Consider the following 24,900-nt stretch of genomic DNA (forward strand, 5'->3'; position numbering starts at 1 on the left):
GTAGCTCACCATTCTGCACCCCTCCCTTTCTTTTGCCTCTGTTTTTCTGCATAAAAATGTACTGCATTACTAAGATCTAAATAAACAGAATAAAATAACAGATAAGAGATTTAAACTCTTGTGAATTCGTGGAATCACGAGTAGGGTCTTGGAAACCTGGTGACTATTAGTAACCCACGCCTAGTAGAAACCTCAGAAACTCCATAAATGTTTGTTGAAAAAAAGTAAGAAGCTCCAAGGCTAGGTTTACACATAGCATGCCAAAGTCAGTATTTAAAACAATGTCAAGTGTGGGAAAGTAATATACCGCCAGCCAAACCGGAACGCCTTCAGCGGAAGTGAAATCAGGTGTTTGGGCTTTAAGAGGAGGGGCCAGAACAGCGTGTGAGTACCGGCGCTCTACGTGGAACGGCTGACTACAAATCCCAGTGTGCTACGGGAGCCGTCGCCGCTGGCTATCGGGGCCGTAGAGCCCCCAACGTCCTCCTCGCGTTGCATGATGGGGTTTGCAGTGCGACGTGCGTTGCGGGGGTTGGCGGCGGTTAAGTTTTCTCTCCTGCTTTTCTCCTGAGCGCCTCTTTTTCTCAACCTCCAGAACCGTGTTTTTGAGAAGCTTAGTAATTATGACAGCCTTACGATAGTGGAATTCCACTATTTCCTTGCAGTCCTAGATTGGGATTCTAGCCACTGTCGCCGAGAACCGTGTAGCGACCATCCCGAGCACCCAATTCGATGCCTTAGGACCGCTTGCCTGAGGGTCTTAACTCGAAGTTTGAGTTGACGCCTGTTTAAGTTTGCATAAGTTCACTGAGCCGAACGGTAGCCGTGTTTGGGCTTCGGACACCCGATGACCTAACCCGGGCTGTGCCTTGCGCGCAAACCAAGCGAATGTCCCTCGGCCTCCACCGGGCAGCGAGCGGGCCGCGGAGCCGGGCGACGGCGGATCGGCAGTGCGCATGCTCGCCGCGCCTGCGCAAGTTCCCGCAGCAGACCAGCAGCTCCGCTGCGGCGTCCGGGGTTTCCAGCAGGGCCGGCGCTCCTGTTCGCGCAGAGTCCTTGGCCTCGGCGGGCCCCCGGCGTCCCTGCGCTCCGCGAGTCCCCGGCCGCCGCCCAGCGCGCCACGATCTGGCCCTCTGCCCCGCGAAGATGGCTGCCGTACGCCGGGCCCGCAGTTACTGCCGATGCCTGGTGCGCTTCTCCGACCGAGAACTCTGCTAAGCCCCGCTGCAGCAGACGGCAGGAGTAGACACCGGACTCCCAGCGCACCTCCTCGCGGGGGCGGTGCCGAGGGGGCGCCGAGGGCCCCTTGGCCGCGGCCAGCCGGCCAGCCAGCATGGTAAAGCGCCGAGGGGCTCGGGTGGGCGGCGGACCGGAGGACCCGGGCCTGCGGGGAGCCCCGGGGAAGTGGGGAGGAGGAACCTGCGAGGGGCGGGGTCTGCAGCTACCACCATCCTGGGGTCCTGCCCTGAGGGAGAGGATGGTGCCTGCCTTGCTGGACCCCCGGAGTTACTTCCTGCGGAGCCCACCCCCACCCCACGCCCCCGCCGTGGTGGAGGCTCCAGGTTAGCAGAGCGGGATTGCTGGACGGCCGAGAAAAATGCCTCTTTTCGGCCTGCTGAGGACATTGAACCAATCTCTTTCCTTTATTAAAAGCAGCGAGCATAGACTGAGGTGAGCCGTCGCAGCATCTGAAATCGGGAGGGAGCTTTGGCAAGTGGAGACACTTGTTGATCGCCGCCCCTCCCCGCAAAAAACCAAAAACAAAACCTGCCTAGGGAGCCGCCGTTCTGGCCTTTTTAAGGCGTCTTGAATTTAGGACGCACCTGCCCCAGGACGCGGCGGTGCCTGGGGCAGCGTTTTGGCTGGCAGTTTGAGGGATTCTGTCGCATTTCAGGGCCATGAAAGGCCGAGTGGTCCAAGTGGAGAAACTGAAAAGCTCCAGAAATTGACAACGCAGGTTCCATGGAGCTATTGCATGCTGGCACAGGTAGTCTCTGCCCCATGCTACTTTGCTTTGGCTTCCAATAAATTGTCGATGCGAGAAACTAATCTCTGGCCAAGTTGAATCTTCAAGAGTGAAATGATACCAAACTCATTAGTCTATAGTAAACACCCAAGTGTTTATGAATGTATCAATGGTTGAATGAGTTTATGAAGTCAATTTGGAGAGTAAAAAACACTAATTAACTCTGCTTCTAAACTTTTAGAGATAGTTCTCTGACCAGGATTAAGCACTTAACTTTAGGTATTAATCCCATCTGTGAAACAGTAAAATGAACACATGAGCTACTCTGGTGAAAAGTGATGTTAGGTCAAACTCAATTATGTAAAACAAAGTGAAAATCTGCATGACAGCCGAAGACCTACTTATTTCAAGTGGTATTTGAGTTGAAAAATGCAGTAAAACCCTAAATTTGATTTGTTTTTGTCATCATACTGTCAAAATCAAAATCACAGTGGATTAGAGCTCTATTATAACACAACTCAGGGAAGAAGAAAGATGCTATCTGTATTATCTGTTTCCTGTCTCCTTACCTCATTCTTGAGATATGCCTTATATATTCTCATGGCATTTTGTTTGTTAATTCAGCCAATATTTTGAGCACTTATCAGCCTGGCATAGGGCCAGACCCCAAATCTTGTTGCCAATGCACTAATTCTAGTGAAAGAGATGAAATCTCAACAAAGTCTTCAGTGCTGTGATACCAGCACAAGTGTAATGGGAAGACAAAAGAGGCAAGTAAAGGGATCAGAAAATGTTTGCTACTGGGATGGTCCCTGAGCTGAGTCTTGAAGGATGAGCAGCAGTGGCCAAGTGGGGGGAAGAGGACACAGGCATTCCAGATGCTGAGAGAAGTAACATGTGCAGAAATTGGGTGGGGGGGCTGTGGGAGAGAGAGCAGGGGGCGCTCTTGAGGGCAGTTTGGGAGGACTGTTGGGTTAGAGGTGGAGGCTGAATTACTGAGATAACACCAGGGACTAAGGTCCCCTTCCATTAGCTGTCCTTAAAGTTTACAGTAATAAAGCAGACCCTTATTTGGGAGAGAAATACACTTGTTAGATCTATAAATTCAAACTCTTTTATTGTGTAATTTGCATTAGTGATGTTCTTAGTAGAAGTTCTCAGCTTAAAGAGACCAAAAAAATGTATTTGACGATGCTTATATTTTCCAGTTTTCTGGAAGTTCATCTGAGTCTCTGGCCTTTCTCGTTTATTTCTTCACCAACTCAGCCTTCCCAGAGTGCCAAGCACTTTAGCATATACTAACTAGTTCACCTCTTACAGGCCCCTCTGTTGTAAGTCTGCTTGCAAGAGATAAAGTGGGAAGCCAGGCTTGTTTGTGTTCTGCTGTGAAGTAGCGCAAGTGTATCTGGTTGCTGTGCTCAAAGATAGGTGCTAATACAAACATCTTAGTCCAGGAGCAAATTAGAACCCAAACTGTCAACTGTAAAACTTAGTGTGTTTGGAATGAGTAACATTAAATAGATTGTATTATTTTTATTTCTAACCTTCTAGATCACTTCCCTGATTGCGGCATTTCTTTATAGGATTGAACCCTTAAAGTGTTGAGCAAGTCTTATTTGCTAAGAGGTGTATTAGGTTACAGACTGCACCTGGGCAGCATTTTATTTTCAGTGGAAGGTAGGATTCAGTTTTATTTAGCAAACATTTATGGAGACTAAAAGGATAAAAGGGAAGGATACTGACCTGGGGCCTCTATTAAGTCCTAAGCCATGCACCATAATTCCAGCCCTTTATTCCACTTTAAGTCAATCCAGTATATAAAAAACCTGGATTTATTTTTTTAAAAAGGAAGGGACTTCTTTACAAAAACCTTTACTGTTAACATGTCTTTGATTTTAATGAGTTTTTCTAGTACGTTTACGACATAAACAAAGTCATTCATACATTAATAACATTCCCATTTATATAAAGAAAGGACAATCATATAGGGTATATGTTGTTGTCCAGTCACCCAGTGGTGTCTGACTCTTCGCGACCCCATGGACTGTAGCATGCCAGGCCTCCCTGTCCTTCACCATCTCCTGGAGTTGCCCAAGTTCATGTCCATTACATCAGTGATGCCATCCAGCCGTCTCATCCTCTAATGCCCTGTTCCCCTTCTGTCCTCAATCTTTCCCAGCATCAGGGTCTTTTCCAATGAGTTGGCTCTTTGCCTCAGATTATCAAAATATTGGAGGGCTATATATCCTTTTAAATGATCAATGTAACAAAAGCTATTTGTTGAACTCTGTACTGCCACTAACTGTTACTTTCTGAAATCTGAAACAAAGTGTTCTTTTTAACCACCTACCAAACATTTTAAGCTGGAGACCAGTGAAGTAGTTTATTCTACAGTATTAAAAAGTTAAAGTACCAGATTTTTCCAACTGGAATCATTTTCGTCATCTGTGAAGAATTTATCTAGAGAGAGACAACCATGTGTTTCACTGGGCAGGTAGCTCAGTAGGCAGTGTAGGTTACCCAGGCAAACTGGTGATTGCGTATTCTTCAGCTTTGTTTCCCTTCTTAGGCAGAAGCTGAGGAAGATTGTCATTCTGAAGCTGTCAGGGAAGGAGATGATGATGATGAAAACGAAAGCCCTGCTGAGACAGATTTGCAGGTATTTTTTTTCATTTGTGCTTTCAGTTCTTTTTTCTGTTGGTTTCCATACATAAGCAGGAGTTGGTCATAATTACGAAGATTCTTAGGTCCTTATTTGCATTGACTGTAGCTGTATTTTCATACTGGTTTTTGAAATGTTTCAATTATAACTATGTTATGGATTTCTTTTTCTGTAAAAAGGAATATCAACGGCTACTGTGTCATTCCGGAGAAGGCAATGGCAAGCCACTCCAGTACTCTTGCCTAGAAAATCCCATGAACGGAGGAGCCTGGTAGGCTGCAGTCCTTGGGATCACTAAGAGTCAGACACGACTGAACGACTTCACTTTCACTTTTCACTTTCACACATTGGAGAAGGAAATGGCAACCCACTCCAGTGTTCTTGCCTGGAGAATCCCAGGGACGGGGGAGCCTGGTGGGCTGCCGTCTACGGGGTCACACAGTCGGACACGACTGAAGTGACTTAGCAGCAGCAACTATGTCATTCAGTATATGGATTTAAAGTGTTCAAGGCATAAACGTGAGTAACACCCATCACCTTAAAAAAATTGACAGATTTGACCGTCTAAAAGTTTGAGACCTATGTATAGCAAAAGATCTTCTAAATCAAGAGAAATAATTAGCTGGAAAAACTATTTACCATGTAGAGAGAGAGGGTTGATATCTTCCATGTAGATATAATATCCTTATAAAATTAGTAAGAACATAAGATAGATAAAAATGGATAACTAATGGAAAAAATTAATACAAATATGTATTAAACATTTAAAGAGATAATCAGCCACAAGAATTTTATCAGTCATTGATCACTTTTATTGATTAGTCATTGGGTGGGGCCCACCTGGGAAGAAGGTGTGGTCTTGCTGAGGCTATAACCACAGGGCAGACAGCTGAGGACTGATTTTTTGGTAGCACTGCCAACAGTTTCAGGTGTGGAGGTGGGTATCTAGGCAGCACACCAGAGCCCACCACACTGGGAAAACCTTACTTATTCTATATTTAAAGTTTTTTTTAATGATACATATTAGAAAAAAAATGTCTTAAAAAAAAAAAGAATGGTTATTGCAGAGTTGAAGCTTACTCACAGAATTTTGAGATGATGTATTCCAAGTAGAAAGCTTGAAAACATCTAAGTTTAGACCCTAAGTGATGGCTTATATTTTCAATTCCAGTTAAAATTTGATTTCCCCATACCATTAGAGTTCTGCTGTATAGAAAATCTTATTTTAGCAAACTTTCACTATTTGTTCAAATTCTTAAGCAAAAATTATCTTGGAAGATAATAAGTATTTAGTGGTAGTAATTTTGTAATTTAAAGACCGTGTTTTCTCATCCAACAATATGTATGTGTGTGGACACTGGTGTTGGACTGTTGACAGATTGTTCCAGAGTTGAGTTCCTCTTCCTCGGCATGTCCTAAGGCATCCCTCTTCCTCTCCCAGGCACAACTCCAGAGGTTCCGAGCTCAGTGGATGTTTGAACTTGCCCCAGGTGGAGGCTCAGGCAATTTAGAATCTCGACCATGCAGAGCAGCGCGAGGCTCTTTGCTGAGAGCAGCGGACACCAGAGGAAAGCAGGAGCTGGCGAAAGAAGAAAAGTTAAGTGTTATGGGCATTGTACATGGAAAAATGTGGACAAGTGTGCCAGTGTCTCTATCCCTCAGGACTTCTTGTAGGTCTTTGGATGATATGTTACTCCTCCTTTGCTACAGGTACACAGTCTTGCTGGGACTCTTTAGTAATGCATACACCCCTGAGGTTCACTTGGTCTCTAAAAGATAGATTCCTTTGAATTCATTAATAGAAGCCCAAAAGAGGAAAAATTTGTACAAATGTTAACACCTTCCCAAAGGCCTTAGTGTAGTATTTGGTTATATTTTGAGTTGAATAAATTTAGTGATGCAGTGATCACTTCCTTATCCTGGAAAATTTCAGATGCTTTCTAGTGGTTCCCTCTCTCTAATACTTGATCACACAAAGCACACAGAGCCCACCATTTCAGATTTCACCATGTTGGTCCCTCTGTGTCCTTGGGTGCTCACCTTCCTTGTATGATAAATAGTGTGTTTGTGTGTAAGCTTGTACATCCTCCAGTATACGTTAAATCCTTTCCAGCGTACTTAAAATACCCAGTGCAATGTAAATGCTCTGTAAATGGTTACAAGTACAATCTCAGCGCTACATAAATAGTTGCTGCTGCTGCTGCGTCACTTTAGTCGTGTCCGACTCTGTGTGACCCCATAGACAGAAGCCCACTAGTGCACAGCAAATTCAAGTCTTGCTTTTCAGAACTTTCTGGAATTCTTTTCAAACATTTCTGATCCTCAGATAGTTGAGCCCGAGATTGCTGAGCCCAGGGATGTGGGGGGGGATGACTGTATCCTGTTACTCCAGAGGGGCTGTCATCGTCACACCATTAGACCCAAGTTTTCATTTACAAAAATTTGCCGTTAAATACTTGACATTACCGTGACAACAAAAGACATCCATACTTGTTTTATTTCAGTTTAGTTTGGACATACTCACAGGTTCATGACCCAAGAGAGTCTTGTGTATGCCTCCGACGATGATGTCTTCCTCAGCTAGACTTATTGGAAGTAGATAGAACCTTGGTACAATCCACAGAGCTTATTCAGATTTCCAGGCACTTGACTGTGGGAGTGTATATAAATAGTTCTCTGCAACTTTGTTACACATATCGGTTTATGTAGCTACCACCAAAATCAAGATACAGAACTATTTTGTCACCACAAGGCCCCCTTTCCCTATCTCCTTAGTTATACGCTGTCTTCCCCACCTCCTCCAAAGCCATTCCTAACCACTGGCTCTACTCTGGCCTCTATTTCTGTCATATTCATTTGATAGTCAAGAAAACGTGTAATTCCTTTGAGATCCATCCCAGTTGTTGTGTGTGTGTTAGGAGTTTGTCACTTTTTTACTGCTCTGTCATGTTGCCTACCCCACTTTGTGGGACCACTCATCTGTTGAGGGGCCTTTGGGTTTCCAGTTTGGGGCTGCTCTGACTAGAACCACTATGAATATTCATGTGCAGGTTTTTGCATGAACATAAGTTTTCATCTCCCTGGCCTAAGTAAGTGCAGTTGCTGAGTTCTGTGGTAAGTGCCTGTTTGGTGTAAAGAAACTGCACTCTGTTTCCCAGGGCTTCTGCACCATTTTGTGTTCCCTCCAGTAGTGTATGAGTGACCAGCGTCCCCATCACCTTTGGTGTTGTCATTGCTTTTTAATATTAGCCTTTCTGATAGGCCCTTGTGTCTCCCTAATGGCTAATGATGTTACAAAACTTTTCATGTGCTGTTTCCCACCTTTATAGGCCCCTCTGTGAAAAATGTTTCTTTTCTAATCAGATTTGCTCGTGTTTTTACTGTTGGATTTTAAGAGTTCTTTATGCATGCCAAATACAAGTCCTTTGTTGAATATGTGGTTTGTAAGTTCTTTCACTTTGTAGGTCCATTTTCTTAAGAGAGAGCTTCACAGAGCAAAAGTTTTTAATTTTGATGAGGTTCAATTTACCAACTTTTCGTTTTATGGATTGTGCCTTTGGTGTCAAGTATAAGAACTCCTGGCCCAAGTCTCCCAGGTGTTTTTTTTTTTTCTTTCTTTCTAAAAGTTTTTAAAGTTTTACTTTTGAGTCCTTGATCCATTTTGAGTTACTTTTTTCTGTAAGCTGTGAAGTTGAGGTTGAAGTTCACTGTTTGCTAGTAGATATGTAACTGCTGTAGCATGATTGTTCAAAAAGCCATCCTTACCACCCAAACTCATTTTTAATACAGATTTTCAAATATTGTTTTTCACTGTTTGTTTTTATAGGCTCGAGAACTCTTCCTAAAAGCAGTAGAAGAAGAACAAAATGGAGCTCTTTATGAAGGTAAAAAACTCAGATCCCAGGTCATCTTGTCATGACATTTCTGAATAACATCTCTTCATTACTGACCAGTTTTTTTAAAAACTGGAATAAATGAGAACATCAGTCTCTGTAAATTTGAGATTGTTTTTTAAGGCATGAAAAATAAAAATTGTATTTTTATATAACCCATCTCTTTCCAAAAATATCGCTAAGAAACATTGTCCTATGGGTAGAATGAGTAAAATAACCTTTTCTAATTTAGAGTTTCAGTTCAGTTAAGTCACTCAGTCGTGTCCGACTCTGCGACCCCATGAATCACAGCAGAGTTTAACATTTATTAATTATTAAAGTCTTAAAAATATTGTTACTCACTGAAAAATAGGATATGCTCCTTTTATAGGTAAGTGTTTCTTCGGAGGAGGAGAATATAAAGGACAGGTTGAGGAACATGTACATGTTTTCTCAATTTTAATTTACATTATATAAGAAGGAATACCCTTCAGCCTTTATTGTCTGTCTTGTTGGGTCCATAGAAATGTGTAAGTAAACCAAGAGATGAGGCTGTTTACAAGATTAGGTTTATAATTAGGCTTTCATTTCATGATAGAAAAGCTATTAATTGGGGCATGGAAAAAATGCTGTTGCTTGAGTCGTTGGAAAATGCCCCCCAGATAACATTTTCAGAATTGTTGCATTTATTTGCAAGTTTCTTCTAATGGTACTCTGACATATGAAAAGGGCCCAAATGATGACATCCCTCCTCAGTCTTTATTAGCCTATGAGAGCCCTATCGCCATGTACTATACAGTAACTCACCCCAAGTGGCAGAACACGGCAGAGTGGATGAACTGAGTGGGCTTGGTCTGAGGGGAAAGAACTAATCAGTTTCTGCAACCCCAAGTTACATGATCTCTCACTGGTCTAGTTCTAAACCACCTGGCCAGGAGATTTATTTAAAAACAAGTTTTATGGGTTATTTAGCTAAATAACAGGCAGCTGGAGTAAAGGAAGATAAGAATTGAAAGATAAATTTAAAAAAAAAAAAAAAAGAAACCTTATCCTACTCAGGAGGAAGCATTTGATTTTCCTAAGCTCTGCACACCAGAAAGAAGTTTGCTTAAAGTTATTTTTGCTGGGGCTACAGCAGTGGCATTTTCAAAGCCCAGAGAAAGACAACTACATATAAAACCACTTCTGACAATATGTGAGAGGCTGAGGAAAAAGATGGGCTAAAAGATAAAGGTAAAATGCAACATCTTAAGTTTCTGTAACATGAGGGCTTCAGAAAAAGACTGTTTCTGAACTAGTAGGGTTTGAAAATGAGTTTGTCCACTGCTCATGTTGCATGTAGAAAAGGGGAATTTGGCTGTTTGCAAAGAAAGTTACCAGATTAAACCGCAGTTAGCGTAATCAAAGGAAATGACAAAAATGTGTGGTCATAGCTAATTTAGCTTTATTTCTTCTTTTAGCCATCAAGTTTTATCGTAGGGCTATGCAACTTGTACCTGATATAGAGTTCAAGATTACTTATACCCGGTCTCCAGATGGTGATGGCGTTGGAAACAGCTAGTGCGTATATTATTTGATAGACAGTAATATATAGAATTTGTTAAAGTTAAGCGTCTTTGCCCTGTTGACTCTTAGCATGATAAGAAGACAGTGCTAATTCTGTTAAGTTTCATAGTCTTTAGTATGAAGACTTGTTTATAAAGTTGTAGACATTTTTTAATTAGGGAAATTTTCAGATTAAAGTATAGAAATGCACATTTTAAACATATAACAAAAATAAGGTAATGAAAGAGGTTTTTTTTTTCTTTTAATAAAAGCAGTGATTACTGAAAAGAGTAAATTAATGGACATGTTTCAACTTTCTGAAATCTATAAAGTCAAAATGGTTAAAATGTAATCAAAGCTGAAAAAGGTTAATAATGGTTGAAATTTGGTACATGGGGTTTTATTACACTAGTCTTTCTCCTTTTGTATCTGTTTGAAACTATACATTTTTTAAAAGGTTTTTTATTAGGAAAATACTAGACTCTAGTCAGACTTGGTTGTAGATAGAATATTGTTAAGACTAACATCTCTTTAAAAGAACAAGGGCCAGATATAGGTGCTTTAGTATGAAAACTTGTTTATAAAGTTGTAGAAATTTTTTAATTAGGGAAATTTTAAGATTAAAATATAGACATGTACATTTTAAGCAGATATAACAAAAATAAGGTGATGAAAGAGTTTTTATTCTTTTTTCTTATAATAAAAGCAGTGATTACTGAAAGGAGTAAATTAGTATATTTTTAAGCCAATACTTCGAAGTTGCTTGAAAAGAAATCTAGAAAAGTAGAATTTTTGTCATAAGATATCAGTCTTACGTTACCTCTGTCACGAAACAGTTAAGTTACCTTTATTGATAATTTATGCTGACTGCCTTTTATAACTGCTTATAGTATTAACACTTAAGCTTAGACTAAGCCATATTAAAAATATCACATTGAAGTCAGCATTTGTTGCCTGTTTGAACTTTGGTGCTAATAATACTTGTTCACCAAATTAGATTTAGCAACATGAGGTAGTTCATAATCATAAAGACTTGTTCGAGGTTTTTCTAAACCTTCTTTAAATTTAGGGAGAGTCCTTTAGACCCAGGTCTTAGGCAGTTTTATAAATAGATGCCAGGTGCTATTAAGAAAGTGAAGTCGCTTAGTCATGTCCGACTCTTTGCGACCCTGTGGACTGTAGCCTACCAGGCTCTGCCGTCCATGGGATTTTCCAGGCAAGAATACTGGAGTGGGTTGCCATTTCCTTCTCCAGGGGATCTTTCCGACCCAGGGATCGAACCTGGGTTCGTGGACGCTTTACCGTCTGAGCTACCTATTAAAACATTAAAGCAGCATTACTTTCTCTCTCATCCTGTCATATAGACCTAGATATTCTGAAAATTCTTTCAAAATGATAGTTGTTTCTTATCAGACCTGCTGCTGCTGCTGCTGAGTCGCTTCAGTCGTGTCCGACTCTGTGCGATCCCATAGACGGCAGCCGACCAGGCTCTGCCATCCCTGGGATTCTCCAGGCAAGAACACTGGAGTGGGTTGCCATTTCCTTCTCCACGTATCAGACCTAATAGGCCCTAAAAGCCTCTGCTGGTTTTTTTGCAGAGCTCTTCTGTAAAGAGCTAGTAGCAGAGCCCTGCAGTCCCTCCAGCCTCAGCCACATGTCCATTGTGTTGTCTTTTAATAAGCCCTTCCTGGTTTTCTAACTTTATCCTCATTCAGCTTTTTTGTCAGTCTGATCATTTTTAGTGTTACCCTCAGCAAAAATGTAAAGCTAGATATTTTTCTAGAACTCTTAACTACACATTTGTTTATGCTGATAGATTATTCATTTACCCTGCTTTTTAAAATTATATATTTTCCTCTAAAGGAAGAGTTATAAGGTACATATATTAGAAAGCCTTCTTGGTAAGTAAATACCTCAGATGGCATCTGTATATTTTATTTTTATTCAATTAGAATGGAGTATAGTCACTTTAAAAGGATGTATTTACATATGATTTTTTAAAAATCATTTGAAATTATCTGTTTTACTAATTGATGAAATCTCTACCTTATCATAAAACTAATAAATCTCAACACCTATATCCAGAAATTTTTAATTCTTCCTCTGTGGGAATTAAAATTGCTGAAGCTTTTTTCTTCAAAAAGTTGGTATGGTACTCCTTTGCAGGGCAGGGTAAACTTTTACCATGTTTTTGAAAAATAGTAAGAAGTTTGCTTTTAGATGACTTTTTCTAAAGCAAATTTGAAAGTACTGTGAAAAATCAGTTTCTAAGCTGTGTTGTATAGACAGGGGCACTGGGTTTATTCACCTCCCTCTTTTCTTAGCATTGAAGATACTGATGATGACAGCAAGATGGCAGACCTCCTGTCCTGCTTCCAACAGCAGCTCACGTTTCAGGAGTCTGTGCTCAAACTGTGTCAACCTGAACTCGAGAGCAGTCAGACTCATATATCAGGTGTGACTTCACGCTCCTTGTAACTCAGAAATACTTTTCCTTAGATTTACGTTTTCCAAACTTATAAGGTCAGATAACTGTCATACAGTTGCTTTGGTTCCAGGTATAGTGGGGGTTCTAATGATAATTAATTTGTGTAGGCAAATAAGCTTCTCAAGGTCTGAAGTAGAGTGGAATTTGTAGTGTAGTTGGTTGAGGATGCCATTCTCTTTACAGTGATGATCTAAGAGGATGAATATCTTGAGTTGGTAGGGCAGCCCTAAGAAAACTGGAGAAATGCTGGTATCTTCAGGCATATTAGCCAAGTTGAACAGTAGTCCTGAAACAGGCTGAGTGTTTAAAAACGAATATTTTCTCTTTCTTTTCATGTGTTTAGTGTTGTTTAATTAGCTATGGGAACTTTTCAAAGGAGGACAATAGAAAATTTTCAAGGAGATGAAAATAATTTTTTAATGTTAGTATATGCCATGCGGATCATACATATGTATACACACTAGATTATTTTTTCTAGTATTTTTATATATCTTGACAATGAAATGATCTTCCACGGGAAAGGGAAAAGTAGCTTCAGAGATGTTCTATACTGAAAAGACAAAGATACTTGTGTCTTGATGTAAGGAGCCATTATTTCTTTTGGGTAGTTAAATACACTTCTCAGCTCTGAGACGATCTGAAGGGTGGTTTATAAAATTTTAGGAATAAAAATATCTGCACTGAGAATGTGACAGTCAAGTGACAGGTAGAAAGGAGAGAAGGAGAGTCACTGAGGATGGTTTCCTTTGCAGCACTGCCGATGGAGGTCCTGATGTACATCTTCCGTTGGGTGGTGTCCAGCGACCTGGACCTCAGATCATTAGAGCAGTTGTCACAGGTGTGCAGAGGATTCTATATCTGTGCCAGGTATTTACTTTTTCTTTTTTTTAAGCAACTCCGGCTGTGGTGAAAAACATGAAAAAGCAACCAGTGAACTGGGAAAAAATACTTTCAAACCAGATATCTGATGGGGCTTGATATCCAAAACAGAAAGAACTCATCCAATTCAGTTGCAAAAATCCCCAAGGAACCTAATTAAAAAATAGACAGAAAACCTTAGATGTTTTTTCAAAAAAAGATATTCCATGGCCAAAAGGTATACGAAAAGTTACTCAACATCATTCAGTTCAGTCGCTCAGTCGTGTCCGACTCTCTGCGACCCCATGAATCACAGCACGCCAGGCCTCCCTGTCCATCACCAACTCGCGGAGTACACTCAAACTCATGTCCACAGAGTTGGTGATACCATCCAGCCATCTCATTCTCTGTCGTCCCCTTCTCCTCCTGCCCCCAATCCCTCCCAGCATCAGAATCTTTTCCAATGAGTCAGCTCTTCGCATGAGGTGGCCAAAGTATTGGAATTTCAGCTTTAGCATCAGTCCTTCCAAAGAACACCCAGGACTGATCTCCTTTAGAATGGACTGGTTGGAGTCATTAGGGAAATGCAAGTCAAAACCATAGTGAGATATTAGTTCATGCCTGTTTGAATGTCCATCATTCAAAAGACAAGAGATAAATGTGGATGTTGGTGGGATTGTAAATTGGTATAGCTACTATGGGAAATAGTATGGAAGTTCCCCAAAAAACTAAAAATTTACCATATGAGCCAGCAATTCCACTTCTGAGTATATATAAAAAGGAAATGAAAACACTGATTCTAAAAGACATCTGTACCTCTTGTTCATAGAAACATTATAGGAAAGTTATGACCAACCTAGATAGCATATCAAAAAGCAGAAACATTACTTTGCCAACCAAGGTCCGTCTAGTCAAGGCTATGGTTTTTCCAGTGGTCACGTATGGATGTGAAAGTTGGACTGTGAAGAAAGCTGATCACCGAAGAATTGATGCTTTTGAACTGTGGTGCTGGAGAAGACTCTTGAGAGTCCCTTGGACTGCAAGGAGATCCAGCCAGTCCATTCTAAAGGAGATCAGTCCTGGGTGTTCATTGGAAGGATTGATGCTAAAGCTGAAACTCTGGCCACCTCATGCAAAGAGTTGACTCACTGGAAAAGACCCTGATGCTGGGAGGGATTGGGGGCAGAAGGAGAAGGGGACAACAGAGGATGAGATGGCTGGATGGCATCACTGACTCTGTGGACATGGGTTTGAGTGAACTCCGGGAGTTGGTGATGGACAGGGAGGCCTGGCGTGCTGTGATTCATGGGGTCACAAAGAGTTGGACACGACTGAGCGACTCAACTGAAGACTTTGAAACAACCTAAGTGTCCATGGATGGATGAATGGATAAAGAAGATCCACATATATAAACAGTGGAATATTATTGAGCCTTAAAAATGGAGAAATCCTACCATTTGTGACCATATGGATGGACTTCTAAGGCTTTATTTTAAGTGAAATTAAGTCAGACAAAGACAAATACTATGATCTTGCGTATAGTAATCTACATAGAAAGAATGGATTTGTGACTACCAGAGGTGAGGGGATAGGGATTAGAGGAAGATGGTTAAAAGGTACAAGCTTCCAGTTTGAAGGTAAGTGCTAGCGGTGTGATGTACAACCTGATGGCTATGGTTGCCATCGCCCCATGGTAGAAGGTTGTTAAGAGAGTGGACCCTAAGAGTTGTAATCACAGGAGACCTTTTCTTTTCATTGTAGCTCTGTGAGATGATGGATGTTCACTAAACCTATGGTGGTTTATTTCACAATAGATATTAGTCAAACCATCATGTATACCTTAAATTTTTACAGTGATGTATGTCAAATATTTTTCAATAAAACGGGAAAAGTTATCCTATACTTTTAAAATCTTGCATGTGAAGAATAATTGTAGTTTAGTGTAACATTTAAGACAGGTAATATTTTATGAGGGCTGAATGCCTTGTATAAAAATATATACTTTATCCTTGGCATCTAGAACATTTTTTAGATATTTATTTATTTTACTTTATTTATTTGGCCGTGCCAGGTGTTAGTTGAGGCACTCAGGAACTTTAGTTGTGGCACTCGAACTTTTAGTTGTGGCATGTGGGATCTAGTTCCCTAACCAGGGATCAAACCTGGGCCCCCTGCATTGAGAGCTCAGAGTCTTAGCCACTGTATCACCGAGAATTCCATAGAATTTTTTATAATTTTAGTTCTTAAAATTCAGATGCATTGTTTTAAAATAACCTAATTTCAGTTGAAATCGTGTCTTTTGGGTAAAACATTTGAATTGCTTGAAGGCTTTGTTATTTGATAGTTCTGTGTGTATTTCTATTTAACAAGTACCTGTCAAGCTCTCTAGTTACTCCATTAATTTTTCTTTTAATTATGCATGAGAAAACATTGTAAAAAGGGAATTAAAGCATATCTTCAGGGGTAGGATAAAACTTGGTTGCAGAAGTATTCATTAAAAAAATACATTGTGTGTGTTTGGGGGATGTCTCTTTTTGCAGTCTGGCTTCTGTGTCTTATTTCAAGTTACAGATGAATTTAAAATTATCTTGTGTTAGAATCAAGTCAGTTGCTTTGCTTTTTGCAGTAATCCTGTAACAAAGTCTTATTACAGTTAGGGTTGGTGCCATCTTCAAAATCTATCTCCAGTCTGAGCGTTTCACTGTTTCTCTAAGTACCATTTTGGCTCAGCCACCGCTAGGCCTGCTCTGGATTATGGCATTGGCACCCGGTGTGGTCTCTGGACTTCCGCTCTTACACTGAGCTCATTCTCCATAGACCACCAGTCATCTCTTAAAAGCATCAGTTGTACTTAGCACCATCTAGTGGCCTCCTCTTCGCTTAAACAGCCACTGCCACCTGCAAACCTCCAGCTCACCTGTCCTAACCACCTCTCCACACATGCAGTCTGCACTTCACCTCGTCGCTTTGCCGCAGCCACATCATCCTTCTCACCCCTTGTTGAGCACGCTGGCCACACTCCAGCCCTTGGGCCTCGCCTGCTGTGGCGTCTGCCAGGATGCCCTTCCTTGTCACTCTAGACACCTGCCTGGAAAAAAGAGTCTGATTCCCACTCACCTTGTCCTTTACCCAGCTTTGTTTCCTCTCACACTGAGCACACTGACTAAAACCTTTCTCTCATTTTCTTGTTTTTCATTTGCTTTCCCTGTAAAAAAGGCAGGGCCTCTGCCCTGTCCGTCTGTCTGTCCCAGCGCTTAGCACGGTGCCTGGCTGGTACGCAGCCAGTATTGCTGAATAGAATATGCCTGTTGGCAGGAATGTTTCTCATGTCTGAGTGCAGGTAGGGGCTTACCTGTTAAATATATTGATGTTGTGCTTTTATTCCCTAGAGACCCTGAAATATGGCGTTTGGCCTGCTTGAAAGTTTGGGGCAGAAGCTGTATTAAACTTGTTCCGTACACATCCTGGAGAGAGATGTTTTTGGAAAGGCCCCGTGTTCGATTTGATGGTAAGTTGAACTCTTTAGAGCAACAGAGATCTGTTGTGCTGATTTTGATAAACATAAGTCTTCATTTTCTGTACCAGACCTGAGTACTATCAACATATTTAGAGGAAACCACAATAAAAATAAAGCTGGAAACGTGTTACGTGATGGTAAAGTTTTTTATTAAGTTCTTTTTTAAAAATTTGTTTCTTTCTGTAGGTGTGTATATCAGTAAAACCACCTATATTCGTCAAGGGGAGCAGTCTCTTGATGGTTTCTATAGAGCCTGGCACCAAGTGGAGTATTACAGGTACAACTGTAGTAACTCAGTGAGTGAAGATTTTCTCTCTCCAAGTGTTAGTGCGTTAGTTATCAGACATTGGTTTCCCGTGGCTTTTGCATTTGTAGACAAAATGGCCCTCGGTGTTTTTATCCAGTTTATAACAGGAACTGCAGTCAAAGAGCCAACAGGTTAAGATAGATCAGTGAATTCCCCTTGGCCTCTAGATCTAGAATTACTTTGTATTTTGGAGCTCCTCCTGTCTTCTGTCTTATCAGAGCGCTTGGGCTGCTATTCAGGCTCATCCTCACCAGATATGCATGTCACCGAGGAACAAGTCAGCTGTGCTGACTACCGTGGAGTAGACAGCATTGGGCCTCACTCTTGTGTGACATTAGGTAGTGCTTTAGGGAGAAACACGCAGAACTTTAACAGAGTAATGTTTAATCCAATTTATTTCTATTCAGTGAGTGACACTAAAAGTTCCATGGCTCCCTCTAAGGAAAGTAATAAAATGCTTTGTTTCTCTGCTTCTGGCCTCTTGGGTCACGTTCGTGTCGATGATTTTTTGCCAGTTTTTTGGCCCGTGGTAGCTCCCTTTTGGTTTCACAGCAGTGCGTAAGCAGGTCTGGGGACCAGTAATTAGGGCCACGTTTCATATTCGCGTGTGGTGTTTTGGTGTCTGCCTTGTCCCGCAGGTACATAAGGTTCTTCCCGGATGGGCATGTGATGATGCTCACCACCCCCGAGGAGCCCCAGTCCATTGTTCCGCGCTTAAGAACCAGGAATACCAGGTAGTGTCGTTCTGTAGTTTTCTATCTGGTTCACATTTTAGGTGGTAGCTTGCAGATTATGTAACTTAATACTGGATGATTAAAGAAGCAATCATCTGGGGCACTTGTGAAAAATAACTGATCCTGGGACTTACCTGGCAGTCCTGTGGTTGGGGCTTAGTGTTTTCACTGCTGAGGGCCCATGTTCGATCCCTGGTCAGGGAACTAGGATCCCACAAGACTGCACAGTGTAGTCCCCTCCCCCCAACAACAGCAAGCACCAATCCCAGGGCCTCTCCCTAAAGGCATCCTTCAGTGAGTCTGGGGCCTCGGAAACTAGGTTTACTCACATCGCACCTGATTATCCTCAGGCTAAGTGAGTGAATACGTCTAACCCATTACTTTCTCTGTTACTTAAATATACATAACGAATAAATAGATTTAAAGTGTTTTTTGTTTTTACTTTTAGAACTGATGCAATTCTACTGGGTCATTATCGCTTGTCACAAGATACAGACAATCAGACCAAAGTATTTGCTGTGATAACTAAGAAAAAAGAAGAAGTAAGTATGCAAGGTGGAGTTGGCAGTTTTCTTTTAGTTTCCGTACCCTGCTCATTCAAGAGTTTTCTTAAAATTATTTTCTTAAAGTATAGTTGATTTACAGTGTTGTATTTAATCATTCAAGCATTCTCAATTAGAAAGGATGAAACGTACTCTTTTATAATTTATACTGTTACACAAAATGGGTGTTGACTTAACAGCGTGTCTCTGAAGAAAACTGGAAGGTTTCTGAAATGTGGTTATTTTTTATTGGGTCAACTTATTTGTTCTCCAAGTTTCCTTTTTTGGCCCAGGTTTTTTTTACACATAAAAATGTAAAGCCAGGATTTCCTGTGAAATAACTAGTACGATTATATATGACTGAGTTTTTGGCTTTTCTCATTTTGAATCATAGGAGATTTTCTAAATTGTCTCATATGGATAATTCTTTCACAGAGGTATTTTTAGAATTTCAGTTTCTACTGGAAATAAGCTAAAGTGAGATAATTTCCTTCTTCCTGTTCTTGCAAAAGGAAAAAAATGCCAAGCAAATACAATGGCAGAATCATGACATTCCAGAGTATTTTAAACTCTCTTATCAGATTAAGGGACTGATTTTTTCCAGCTTTTCTCCATGTGCACTTTTTTAACCCTGGTTAAAAACCACAATGTGGACCCAAGAAGTTGTGAGGTAGTTGGAGTAAATATTTCTGTGTTGTTCTTATAATTGATACCGGTTTTGAACAAAGTTTCTCTGGTGTTCAGTCCCAGCCCAGCAACCACGTATGGGAATAGTTGTTGTTGTTCAGTTGCTCAGTAGTGTCCAACTCTTTGCGACCCCATGGACTACAGGCTCCCCTGTCCTTCACTATCTGCTAGAGCTTGCGCAGACTCCTGTCCATCGAGTCGGTGATGCCATCCAACCATCTCATCCTCTGTCACCCCCTTCTCCTCCTGCCCTCAATCTTTCCCAGCATCAGGGTCTTTTCCAGTGAGTAAGCTCTTCGCATCAGGTGGCCAAAGCATTGGAGCTTCAGCTTCAGCATCAGTCCTTCCAATGGGAATAGTTAGTCCTTCATCTGTGAGTCCTGTGGCCCTTGGCTGTGGCTTCTCCAGCTCCCTCTGGCTCCTGGAATCAGGGGCTACAATCTGAAGGGCAGAGAGTCTTACTGTCATGGTGATCATGGTCTTGAGTTTCTTGAGATCAGAGCTGGGGAGTTGTGAAGCCCCCACTGTTAAAATGTTACCTCATAAGAGAGTTTAGGCACTCCCATGCTGATGACCAGTTTTTACTCCAGACTGTGACACAGTGTAACCGTATGTAGTGTCGACATTCTATGTTTTAGCAACATTCACAGAAGTGTGGTTTCAGTGAACCTTGTCACATCTGTTTCTCCGTAGACTAGTTTTCTGTTATTGCAAAAGACAAGTCATACTCTGTGCTCTTTCTGCCCCACTGTTTTTGAGTAGAAAGAAATACTAGGCCTACAGATGGATGGAGTTTGAGTTCGCATCTCTGTAACTGACCCTGGGCTGCCCATCCTGGGTCCTCATCCCCTCAACCGTCACACAGCTACCATGGTTACATGTCATACCTAAGGTCGTCATCCCGATTGAGATAATGTGATGGAGGTAAAAGCCTTCTGCTTTTAGAGGCTCTCATGTATTTCTAGGCACTCATAAACATACACTCATACACAAAGGTCCGTCTAGTCAAAGCTATGGTTTTTCCAGTAGCCATGTTTGGATGTGAGAGTTGGACCATAAGGAATGCTGAGCACCGAAGAATTGATGCTTTTGAACTGTGGTATTGGAGAAGACTCCTGAGAGTCCCTTGGACTGCAAGGAGATGCAGCCAGTCAATTCTAAAGGAAATCAGTCCTGAATATTCATTGGAAGGACTGAAGCTGAAGTTCCAATACTTTGGCCACCTGATGCGAAGAATTGACTCATTTGAAAAGACCCTGATATTGGGAAAGATTGAAGGTAGGAGGAGAAGGGGATGACAGAGGATGAGATGGTTGGGTGGTATCACTGACTCGATGGACATGAGTTTGAGCAAGCTCTGGGAGTTGGTGATGGACAGGGAAGCCTGGCGTGCTGCAGTCCATGGAGTCACAGAGTCAGACACGACTGAGCGACTGAACTGAACTGATACACATTGGCAGTTGATAACCAGTGTAGCTGTCTATCCTGTGTGTGCAGATAACTATGTGACTTAACGCGTTGCTCAGGTATTTCCGTGTAGATGCAGCTCCATCCATCTGTGTCTGTCCACAAAGTGAGGCCCTGCTGTTGCTCACGCATCTCCCCTCTTACAGAAAGCACTTGACCATAAATACCGGTATTTTCGCCGTGCCCCTGTGCAAGAAGCCGATCAGAACTTTCACGTGGGGCTACAGCTGTGTTCCAGTGGCCATCAGAGCTTCAACAAACTCATCTGGATACACCACTCTTGTCACATTACTTACAAGTAGGTGAATGCCATAAAAACCTCAAGGGTAGAGACTCCATGTGCCCTTCCTGTCCAGCTGAGGACTCAGGTAGGGTTTGATTCCTTAGAGTTAATGTTCGATCACAAAGGAAAACCACAGTATAACCTTCTGCAAACCAAAGAAACAGCCAATCTGAAGAAAACTAAAAGTGGGCCAGTCAAGTGTCCAGAGCTCCCCCTAAGGGTCCATGGACATGTAGGTGGGCACCTGCCCTGTGAGGTTGAGAGCAGCCCCTGTGAGTCTGTCGGGGCCTGGTCACTAAGCTGCACAAGTGTGACTTCAGTCATTGGGTTTCCAAGGCAGGTGTGAAACACCAGAACTTCTTTCTTCTCCCATGTTTCAGTCTTGTCATTTTTCACCTTATTTCCATTTGGTTTATCCCCAGGGCTTATACACAGATTTTTACAGTAAGTTGTAGTTAGGAAAGGGAGTCTGCTGAGATGATGATCACCAGTGTTTCAAAGCCAAATTAGTGGTTCCTGTTTAAAGCCATCAGTGGTTCCTGTTTTAAGCTTTGTATCCTGTGAGTTAGGATTTACTAGTGACACAGTGAATGAACAGATGAGAATGCGTGAGAAAGGAACAGTACTGAAATGAGTAAAACGTGAGAATTAGGAAAGTGACATTTCAGTTCATGTGGATACTGATGTTAGCTGTTGTGAGGTTTGAAAGGATATTGGTGTGTTGCCCAAGCATCATTCCATGCCAGTTGAGTCCAGAGTTCTGAGAGGCAGGTTGGAGGTCAGTCGCCTTCCATCAGCCTCTCTGACAACCTCAATCAGATCGCTGAAAACTTCCTCAGTCACGTTTCCACCTTGCAAGTAACTCTTCCCACTCATCTGGGAAGTCTTGACAGAAAGACCATTTTTTCTTGATTTTCTCCATTACCTACTGGTCCTCCTGTCTTCTTTCTGCTTCTCTGAATAATTGTGAAGTAGAATTCTTTTTTCTTTCTTTCCAAAGAAGCCAAACCCAGAAGTAGAGCCAAGCAAATGATATTTATAAAGTCACTGGAATTTTCTGTTTTTATTTATTTCTTTTCTTTTTTTAGGAGAAAAATAAAAGGCTGTGGTAATATATCACCTGCTTCCCCCTCAACTTGAAATTATGCTGTTGATCATGCAAATATTAAATCATTAAATTCTCTTCTAGAATTATAATTCTTTCTAAAATACATTTTAACAAGAGCCATAAAATGTCTAGAGCCTTTGACTTAGAAATTGTCCCTTGAGAGTCTTTTCAAAGGGCATAATGAAAAATATCAAAATCATTTACAATTGCCAAACACTGAAGACTAAATCCTCCAGCAAAGAGGGAATTAAGTACATGTGGTAAAAGCAGACAGTGAAATATTATGCAGCCGTATGATCTCAGCAGTGAAGCTCAGTATCAAGGTTGAGGCCCTATCTGAGTGGGAATGAGTGATTTTTCTTTACACTTTTCTAATATTTTTTGAATTTTCCACAGTGCACCTATTTTATTTAGAATTGACTGAGATGAACTAAAAATGAAAAAAAAAGGCTAACGCCTAAAATTAAACTCCCCCCGTAAATGTAGACAAGAATTTTAAATGAGCTGAAATCTCCTTGTGATGAGTGATTGTGTGCTCTCTTTCCAGATCTACTGGAGAGACTGCGGTCACAGCATTTGAAATCGACAAGATGTACACGCCGCTATTGTTCGCCAGGGTGAGGAGCTACACCGCCTTCTCAGAGAGGCCGCTGTAGCCCTCCGTCCACCCCCACCGCGTTGCATGAGTAAAAGTATATAGAGAAACAGAGCAACCTAAGTTATAAATGTATATATATATATGATATATATATATGGAATTGGAACTTATTTTACATTGTCGGAGTTCTTTCAAGAAGAGTATTAAATTGATTATTTTTTTTATTTAAAGGGAAAGTTGATTCTTGGGGTGTTTGTTTTGAAATTAAGTTGAAATTATTTTAAGTTTCAGGACACTCATTTTGTGAAAAACCACATGAGGTTTTAAATCATGCCCTTTTTCAAGCAGACCTCAGAGCAGGCTTCTGTCACATAGGCCGTCTTCTGACTGATCAGCCCAGTATTGAAACGCGTCAGGGGAGCACACCCCCATGGGATCAGCATCTATTTCACGCATGACATAGCGTCTTTTAACTAAAAGCTCAAAATGTGAACCCCTGTTCTGAATTTGTTTGAAACTGTTTGACCAGTGAAGATCATAAATAAAAGGTTTCTTTCAAGAAAATGTATTTGGATAGCCTTTTTCAAACATCAGAGTAATGAACGGTCCTAAGGCAGCCAGCAAAGGCTCACAGATAAAGGAGTCATCTCAGTTTTTATAGGCAGCCACAGGCTGTAGTGTCTGTACCGGGACCCCATCCAGGCCCCTTACATGTGTGTGACATTAGGTGAGAAGGGAGGACTCCCTCGGAGCCAAGACTCTGAAAGAGCAGGAAGTAAAGTGAAAGTTGTTCAGCTGTGTCCAGACTCTGCAACCCATGGACTGTAGCCCAGCACGCTCTATCCATGGAATTCTCCAGGCAAAAATACTGGAGTAAGTAGCCACTTCCTTCTCCAGGGAATCTTCCCAACCCAGGGATCGAACCTGAATTGCAGACAGGTTTTTTACCGTCTGAGGCACCAGGGAAAGAGCAGGAAAGGATCCTATAAACCCAGGCCTAGCTCCTCCAGATCTCAAACTGAGAAAAGAGCCAGCCCTGACCTGTATGTTAGCACCCTAGCTGCAGTGCTGAGTATTTCATTTCAGAGTTTGTGTCTGGCATGGTTCTACCAGGTTCAGATTTGGTTTTGACTCAAATACAGCTCAAGTCTAGTATTGTGTACTTTCAGAAGTTGACACCTGCCACCACAGTTGCTTTCCAAGTTCAGAGTGGCATTAAAAGATTCTTCATAAGTTCCTACAATTTACTGTGGGGACGGCCTTTTAAAAAGCTAATGTAGTATTAAACATGAAAACCGGACTTCCCTGCCCATTCAGTGGTTCAGAGACTTCATGCTTCCAATGCAGGTTCAGTCCCTGGTCAGGGAACTGAGATGAACATGCTGCAAGGCACAACCGAAAAAAAAGATGAAAACCATCCATCCAGTATGTGTTTCGGGAAAAGCATTCCATTTAGGTTGGCTTTCTGCAGCGGTCTGAGAAATGAGGAATGCAGATACATTGCAAGAAAGTGCAAGCCAGTGAATTCTGTGCCAGGCTCAACCTCCACAGAAGTGGGTGAGCCAAAACTGGAGGTAATTAACAGTTAGGCTCAGTGCATTTGTGACACATTCCCTGATTCCACCAGGGAGTGTCCCTTTTTTGTTTTCCCAAAATACCCCATATTCCCACTACCCCAGCAGTTACCACACTGGTGTTTTTTTTTTTTTTTTAACATGTCAGCCTCCCTCCATAAAACTGGGTTCTTTGAGAACAGAGGGCTATTTCTCTTAAATTCCTGATCCCAAAGCACCCCTGTGCTGTGAACGTTAAATAATCCCTAGAAAACGGTACGCATTCCAATGGGGCTCTAGATCTTTCAAATGAATGAATGCACTTTTTGACACTAGGGGGCGCTCTTGTCCCATTGTTTTGTTAGGTTTTTTTCCTAGTCAGGGTGAGGGAGGGAGCTGGTTTACATGTTCACTGGAAAACAGGGGCATCCCAAATCCTTCTGATTGGCCTCCAAAGCTTCAAGTGATAGGACCTAAGACTTAAGGGGTGTGTCCAGAATGAAACTCCATCCTGAGGACAGAGCCCTGACTCCGGCAATACATAACTCCTCAATCACCAGCCAAGAACCCCCAGTTTTCTTGGCCAGTGTTTATCTAACAGTTTGTCTTGGCTGTTGGAGGAAACTGAATATCCTATTCGTAATGAATACAAAAACGATCCTGGGATGAGTCATTTGGGTCAGGTTGGGCTGGTTTAGGCAAGATGGGAAGGG

General features: G+C 41.7%; 1 protein-coding gene across 3 annotated transcripts; it reads left to right on the plus strand.

Moving 5' to 3' along the window:
* The first annotated feature begins 1,197 nt into the window (after positions 1-1,197).
* Positions 1,198-23,198, plus strand: FBXO9 (F-box protein 9). 3 transcript variants are annotated; one of them, XM_088830982.1, is made up of 14 exons: positions 1,222-1,336; positions 1,895-1,987; positions 4,536-4,625; positions 6,070-6,223; positions 8,453-8,512; positions 9,961-10,060; positions 12,370-12,500; positions 13,286-13,400; positions 16,781-16,899; positions 17,095-17,185; positions 17,854-17,949; positions 18,398-18,491; positions 20,792-20,943; positions 22,584-23,198. In XM_088830982.1, exons 1-14 carry the CDS (start codon positions 1,334-1,336, stop codon positions 22,690-22,692), a joined length of 1,407 nt encoding a protein of 468 aa, XP_088687108.1. In that variant the 5' UTR covers positions 1,222-1,333; the 3' UTR covers positions 22,693-23,198. The 3 variants fall into 3 exon arrangements, with proteins under 3 accessions (XP_088687109.1, XP_088687108.1, XP_088687110.1); XM_088830983.1 differs by lacking the exon at positions 1,895-1,987 and having other exon boundaries at positions 1,198-1,336; XM_088830984.1 differs by lacking the exons at positions 1,222-1,336; positions 1,895-1,987 and having other exon boundaries at positions 6,070-6,224; positions 8,455-8,512.
* Positions 23,199-24,900: the final 1,702 nt, after the last annotated feature.

The sequence above is a fragment of the Moschus berezovskii genome, chromosome 23 (assembly GCF_049115385.1).
Source record: "Moschus berezovskii isolate FMDL1 chromosome 23, NW_MosBer_1.0, whole genome shotgun sequence".
NCBI classification, from domain to species: Eukaryota; Metazoa; Chordata; class Mammalia; order Artiodactyla; family Moschidae; genus Moschus; species Moschus berezovskii.